Source organism: Zalophus californianus, chromosome 6 (genome assembly GCF_009762305.2).
Source record: "Zalophus californianus isolate mZalCal1 chromosome 6, mZalCal1.pri.v2, whole genome shotgun sequence".
NCBI classification, from domain to species: domain Eukaryota; kingdom Metazoa; phylum Chordata; class Mammalia; order Carnivora; family Otariidae; genus Zalophus; species Zalophus californianus.
Window position 1 is genome coordinate 35713448 of NC_045600.1, and position 7638 is coordinate 35721085.

The 7638-nt window shown below is 46.0% G+C and overlaps 1 protein-coding gene and 1 non-coding gene across 2 annotated transcripts; one reads left to right on the plus strand and one right to left on the minus strand.

Annotated features, from left to right (window-relative positions):
* On the minus strand, positions 1-2721 carry HSPA2 (heat shock protein family A (Hsp70) member 2). The gene has a single exon (XM_027568738.2). It carries the CDS (start codon positions 2306-2308, stop codon positions 395-397), a length of 1914 nt encoding a protein of 637 aa, XP_027424539.1. The 5' UTR covers positions 2309-2721; the 3' UTR covers positions 1-394.
* Positions 2722-7481: 4760 nt separating this feature from the next.
* Positions 7482-7550, plus strand: LOC113910816. Its single transcript, XR_003516299.1, has one exon. It is a non-coding gene; the product is annotated as a small nucleolar RNA SNORD2 (small nucleolar RNA).
* The last annotated feature ends 88 nt before the right edge of the window (positions 7551-7638 follow it).

Consider the following 7638-nt stretch of genomic DNA (forward strand, 5'->3'; position numbering starts at 1 on the left):
TTCAAGCTTCTATATATTTTATTGTCACCAGGCTTCCACAGAACTTGTGTGCAAACTTCAGGTTTCCCATCTCAAACAAACCTCCATGCACAAACTAAGCTACTCAAAAATAGTCAAGTCAGCAAACACCCAAAACGCATTAAAGAGAAACCTCAAATAATGGTTTTAAAAATCAAACTTTAGAACTAACCTTTTATAATTGAACTAAGTTGTTGCACCCTTCCTTTCCTATGCATACACCCAGGGAAAGACTTTCAACAACAGATCTCATACTTGGCACAAAGGCATTTCAAAGAAACACAAACAAAAGAAAATAAAGAGAGAGAGAGAGAGAGAGAGAAGAGAGAGAGAGAGAGAGAAAGGAAAAGAGGTTTACGCTGACTCGAGTGCAAGCTTAGTCCACTTCCTCGATGGTCGGTCCCCCGGAGGCTCCAGAACCGCCGCCGCCGCCGCCAGGGCCGCCTTGGTAAAGTTTGCTGATGATGGGGTTGCACACTCTTTCGAGCTCTTTCTGCTTGTGTTCATACTCATCTTTCTCTGCCATTTGGTTTCGGTCGAGCCAGTTGATCACCTCCTGACACTTGTCGAGGATCTTGTTTTTGTCCTGCTCGCTAATCTTGCCCCTCAGTTTCTCGTCTTCCACCGTCTGCTTTATGTTGTAGGTATAGGACTCCACCGCGTTTTTGGCGGCGACCCGGTCGCGATTGGCCTCATCTTCCGACTTGTACCGCTCTGCCTCCTGCACCATCCGGTCAATGTCGTCCTTGCTCAGACGACCCTTGTCGTTGGTAATGGTGATTTTGTTTTCTTTACCGGTGCTCTTGTCGGCGGCGGTGACGTTGAGGATGCCATTGGCGTCGATGTCGAAGGTGACCTCGATCTGGGGGACCCCGCGGGGCGCCGGGGGAATCCCGGTCAGGTCGAACTTGCCCAGCAGGTTATTGTCCTTGGTCATGGCCCGTTCGCCCTCGTACACCTGCACGAGCACGCTGCTCTGGTTGTCTGAGTAGGTGGTGAAGGTCTGCGTCTGCTTGGTAGGGATCGTGGTATTCCTCTTGATGAGTGGGGTCATGACGCCGCCAGCCGTCTCAATGCCCAGAGACAACGGTGTCACGTCGAGCAGCAGCAGGTCCTGCACGTTCTCTGACTTGTCTCCGATGAGGATGGCCGCCTGCACCGCGGCTCCGTAGGCCACCGCCTCGTCGGGGTTGATGCTCTTGTTCAGCTCCTTGCCGTTGAAGAAATCCTGCAACAGCTTCTGGATCTTGGGGATGCGGGTGGAGCCGCCCACCAGCACGATCTCCTGGATCTGGCCCTTGTCCAGCTTGGCGTCACGCAGCGCCTTCTCCACCGGCTCCAGGGTTCCGCGGAACAGGTCAGCGTTAAGCTCCTCGAAGCGGGCGCGGGTGATGGACGTGTAGAAGTCTACGCCCTCGTACAGCGAGTCGATCTCGATGCTCGCCTGCGTAGACGAGCTCAAGGTGCGCTTGGCTCGCTCGCAGGCGGTGCGCAGTCGCCGCACTGCGCGCTTGTTGGGCCCAATGTCCTTCTTGTGCTTGCGCTTGAACTCCTCCGCCAAGTGGCTCACCATGCGGTTGTCGAAGTCCTCGCCGCCCAGGTGGGTGTCCCCGGCCGTGGACTTCACCTCGAAGATGCCGTCCTCGATGGTCAGGATGGACACGTCGAAGGTGCCGCCGCCCAGGTCAAAGATGAGCACATTCTTCTCGCCGCCGGCGCAGCCCTTCTTGTCCAGGCCGTAGGCAATGGCCGCCGCGGTGGGCTCGTTGATGATGCGCAGCACGTTGAGGCCCGTGATGGTGCCCGCGTCCTTGGTGGCCTGGCGCTGCGAGTCATTGAAATAGGCCGGGACAGTGATGACCGCGCTCTGCACCTTGCCCCCCAGGTAGGCTTCGGCGATCTCCTTCATCTTAGTGAGGACCATGGAAGAGATCTCCTCTGGGAAGAAGGTCTTGATCTCTCCCTTGTACTCCACCTGCACCTTGGGCTTCCCTCCCTCGCTCACCACCCGGAACGGCCAGTGTTTCATGTCCGACTGCACTGTGGCGTCCTCGAATTTTCGTCCGATCAGCCTCTTGGCATCGAAGATGGTGTTGGTGGGGTTCATGGCCACTTGGTTCTTGGCGGCGTCGCCGATGAGGCGCTCGGTGTCGGTGAAAGCCACGTAGCTGGGGGTGGTGCGGTTGCCCTGGTCGTTGGCGATGATCTCCACCTTGCCATGTTGGAAGACCCCCACACACGAGTAGGTGGTGCCCAGGTCGATGCCGATAGCCGGGCCGCGGGCAGACATCCTGACTTAAAGATAAGGCAAGCGACGTTAGGCGGTAACACCTAGGACCAAAATCTGCGGCGTCAACTAACGGTTGCCTCGCACCAGACACCGCGAGCACAAACAGGATCTCCCGCTCCCCCTACTCGGCTCCCGGCTCTTATAGCCGCCTCCCTGCCGCCTTCTGGAAACTCCCGGAGCCAATCCGCTCCCGGGACCGCCCGCCACAGGCTTGCCTGGGTCGGAGTGACCCGCCCGTAGCCCAACAGATTTCTAGTTGAGTGAGGGGCGGAACCCCGGCCAGTGCTCAGACGCGAGGGGCGGCCGTTATGCAAATGAGGGTCCCCCCAAGTCTTCCCGGCTGCCTCCGACAGCCCAGCCTCGCGCTCAGCTAGCAGCTCAAGGGCGTTAGGCTCGCGCTCCTCCCGCCAGGTGTAAACGCTTTAGCTGGATCTTTGCTTTTCATAAGGCGGGATTCGGCAACGTCCCCTGGATTGGCAGGACACGCAACCAATGAGCAGCGCGGACTCCCAAGTGGGTGGGGAAGGGAAGGCTGGGGCGTGGTGCAGGGAGGAGACGCGGAAGGGGAGCTCGGAGAAGGGAACCACCTGAGGGGTTCGCTCAGTTCCTAAGACCTTAAATGCAGTTCAAAGCCGAGTGTCCCAACTAACCTAGCACGCAGGGGCGGGCCGGTTACTTCAGAGTTGGCTGCGCCGAGGAAATAGGGCCAGAGCCAGCTTTTTTTCTTCTGTCCGCACCCTTCAAACGGAAGGGACTGGGAGTTGGCGTGGCCTGGGCGTGAGGGCGGCCCCCGGGGGGGGGGGGACAAAAAAGAAATGACTTTGAAGTTCCTGGGACGGGAGGTCGGCCTCCTGGGATTTTACTTTGCGTGCTTTGCGGCGTCTCCGTGGGTGTGAGCGCTTGATAAAAACCGCCTGGCGGGGCGGGGACCATAGGAGCCCGGGGGAGTGCCCAGGGAGGCCGGCGGTTTTTCTGCGCCGCGCGGACTGCCTGCAAAATTGGAGACCGGGAAGTGACTGCGAGTCGTCGTCCCAGAGTTTAAACTTTCTCCACCTCGCTCTCCATTTTCCCTGCTTGTCATGCCATTTTAAGCTTCCCGATTTCGTCTCCCTGTTCTCTCCACTGCTTTCCTTATTTATCGTTTCAAGTGCTTTATTCCCCGCTTTGAGTTCTTTACTGGAAAATCTAGAAATTAATCAAAACCTGCTCGTTGAAGCACCGTGAAATAACCCAGGCTCACGCCCCGCACGATTCTCTCATCCCCAGCATGCGCTCACGCGTTCGTGTTTATGACCGAGTCATGTTTTATGACCAAGCTCAAGTAAAGAGATTGTTAACTATGCTGAAGTTACGTTCAAGACATAAACCCTCAGAGTAGGTAGATGAAAAGGAGCGTAACTCATTCTAGTATGTTTAAGAAGACGATGAGAATAGGTCTGGAAGTACTATCTGGTACCAGCTGAGAGGAGGTAGAAGCAAAGCCCTGTATTTGGACTCCTGCAGGAAGACAACAACAAAATTGCTGTGACAAAAACAGCGATAATACTTCACATTATGGGGGAAAGCTGGAGACATTCACTCAACGAGCTTTTTAACAGGTACCTATTATGTGAGCGTAAAAAGACAAATGGTCAGTTTTTATGAGGTTAAGACTCTAATAAAAAGATAAAGGTAATTTGAGAGAAGTGCTGTGGGAACACAAAGAAGGGGAACATCCAGACAGGGGAGTGTGTTGGTGAAGGCTTCCTGGGAGCGAGGGCACACGTGAGCCAGGCGCTGAAATTTCCAGGGAAGAGGGGAGGAAAGGCATTCTTTCTATGGACTGTAGCATGAGCAAGGATAAGAACAGTGTGTGCTGAGGCAAATGCAAGTTCTGTACAGAAGATTAGTGTCACTACGAGGAGAGGGACACAAGCAAAAAAAACAGTCTCTTCAGGTGGACAGGACACGACTAAGAGCTTTAGGTGTCATGATTTTTTCCTGAGGCTATGGAAGGGGAGAACCATCTTTTGAAGGAGGCTAATTAATAATGTATGGCCCATATCAGACTTGTGTGAGACAGTGCTGGAGAAAAGTTTTTGTCTAAAAAACACACAAAGCTATCTGTGTCCAAGAAGTAATGTTGAAAGAATCCTGTAAAATCAATGAATAAGTTTCTTTTATCTAGTTGTGTCTGTCATTTCTAATTTTTAAAAACACATTTGCTATTAATTTGTTAATCTCATTGGTTAATTAGTATTGGCTTTAACCACGATTCCCATCTCTTCTTCTATGAAAGAAGCTAAAGATGGGGCACCTGAGTGGCTCAGTCGTTAAAGTGTCTGCCTTCCACTCAGGTCATGATCCTGGGTCCTGGCTCCCGGCTCACTGGGAAACCTGCTTCTCCCTCTCCCTTTCCCTCCGCCCTCCCCCCATTCATGCTCTCCCTCTCTCTCAAATAAATAAATAAAATCTTTTTTTTTTAAGATTTTATTTATTTATTTGACAGAGAGCACAAGAGAGCACAAGCAGGGGGAGCAGTAAAGGGAGAGGGAGAAGCAGGCTCCTGCCCAGAGCAGGGAGCCCGATGCTGGGGCTCCATCCCAGGAGCCTGGGATCATGACCAGAGCCGAAGGCAGACACTTAACCATCTGAGCGACTCAGGAGCCTCAAAAAAAAAAAAAAAAAAAAAGTTAAAAAATTTTGGACTAGGAAACCTTTTAAAGAAAATATGAGGGAAACAAAGATAAAACCAAGAAGTTCCTATTAAAGTTGTCTTAAATTGTGAGTACAGATCTCTTGATTTTATTCTTGGAAATTTTTGCTTTTTATATAGTTAAAAAGCAAAAAGGGATTAGCAGGCTGGAGAGCAATACAAATTCTTTGTAGAACTGATGATACAGTGTAATTTAGAGACAGGGTCTCAGCTACAACCGTGAAAGCAGAAAAACAGTGAGAAACAAACCCATCAGATCTCCTGTATTCAGACATCCCTCATACATTACTTCAAGCAAAGCAAGATTGCATAAAAGCAAACATGCTAGTTCTTACAAACCTTAAAATTACAGCTTCAGAAGGGAGAGGTTTGTATAATAACTATGTACTAAATGCATAGTTATTACAAATAAATCTTGCAGTCTAACCACCACATTCATCTTTAACACTGCTTTCTGAAGTCACAATAGCAATTTTATCTGCATTTTCATTATATATTTTCATTACATATATATCTGCTCTTTTTACCTAGTAAATTGATGTTTCATACTTTTTTTAAAAGTAAATTCTTCCCCCAACATGGGGCTTGAACTCAGGATCATGAGATCAAGAGTCACATGCTCTACCTACTGAACCAGCCAGGTGCCCCTATATGTTTTATACTTTAAATGGCATCTTAGTTTTTCCCAAAAAGACAGTGTTTGCATTTTGATTTTATATGAAATAAACATCTGCAGCCCTACAACACTGTCATATACTGACCATTCTTGGAATTTTTATATTGTTTCTTATTTATATTAATTTTTTTAAAAATTTGTTCTTTTTGATGATTGTGGCTCGTAATTCATTTAAAACATAGCCCATTAAAAATGATCAAATTAACGAATTTATGATCAAATAATATTCATCAATGCCAGCAATGGTGTAGCAAAATAGGTAAATGCTACTGGTGGGAATATAAATTAGTCCAGTCTTTCTGGAGGGCAATGTGATGATATTTTTTCTTTACCTTAAATATGATCATACCCTCCACTTAGCCTTACTCTTTGTGGGATTCATCCTAAGGAAATAATAGAACATACAGGTATATTATTTATAATAACAACAATAATAAAAGGGAATGGCTTAAATATCTGGCAATAAGAAAATGATAACAAAGTATAATACATTCCTATGATGAATTATTATGTAGCCATAACATTGTGTACATGAATTTTTAATGATATAGGAAAAGTTCCTGGTATAATTAAGTGGGAAAATAAGATATAAGACTTTTGTATCTTATTTTATATGTAGGATAATCTTCCATATTTTAAAGTGGATCCAAAAACTGGATCAAAATTGATTATCTCTAGATGGTAGGATTATCAGTAATTTTTCTAAATTTTCTTGTACTTTTACAATGATTTTTAAAGCTTGACTATTAACATACAATTGAAACAAAGTTTGCTAATCTACTATTTACATAGAAATTACTACTGACTTTCAACAAGGGAAATCGCTTTGGCAGATTATAAATAGTAGGGTGTTTCAAAATATTTTTAAAATCCAAAGACTGAAGTTCCACACAGTCTGGAAGAAACAAGAGCTTTAACATAGGTCAAACCCTCTAATTCCCAGCACCCAGAAAAGTACCTGGAACACAGTAGTGATTAATAAGCTCAGTGTTTATTAAAAGTGGCCTGAGGCACATTATTTAACCAAAAAACTGTAACTAATAATTTCATTTTTTTCCTGTATAAAAGGAAAATTCTCTGCCTATCTCTTATATTTCTGTATTAAATAATACTTCAGAGACAAAAAGTGGAAACAAACACATCTGAAAATACTTGTACTAGAGATACAAAGATGAGTAAAATGAAGTCTAAAACTACGTGCCTGGGTAGTCAGGCCTACCCTAAAGAGACTAAGTTTTTCCAGAATTACCAGGGAAAAAATTTATGGATTTTCTGGAATCCTCTCAATTCCTACCTGGACACATTCTTTATAAAGGTTGTAGATTAAAAACAAAACAACGACAAGAGAAAATGTTGTGGATTGTTTTGAGGAAGTAATGTCAGCCTGAAGAGAAGTAGAGTAAGTAGCAGCCTATAATTTGAGGACCTATGAGCAAACTGGATTTGAAGTAGTTATTTAAGATCTCTATAAATACTGCCATCTTATATTTGTTCCAAAATATTTCTCCAGTCACCTGTCACTATAGGAAAAATTTCACCATTGTTTCTTTTAGTCTTGAAAAACTCAGTCTTTAAGAGTTACAGTGAAACTGTAGATACGCAGTGGCCTTGCAGTAGGACACTTCCTGGTATGGAAGGCTAAGACCTGAACCTAAAAAAGAGGCTTTTCCAGAAGAGAAGTGAATCTTTGAAAATAACACTACTGGTGCCTACTTCAGTTCTGTACAGCATTAACTTCGAGGATAGATTCTTGTGGAATAGTCTGACCCAATATTGTTGTAATTGTTAATACTTACTAAATTCTGTGCAATTATCTCAATCATCTTTGGGGACTGGACTGAAATGAAGAGAATACTCTTTGCTGATCACTTTGGAGGGGGGCAACTTATTAAACTCTTAACCTGAAAATAAACAAAATGAATTATATTGAGAAGGAAGTTATTTCTCTGAGTAAATTGT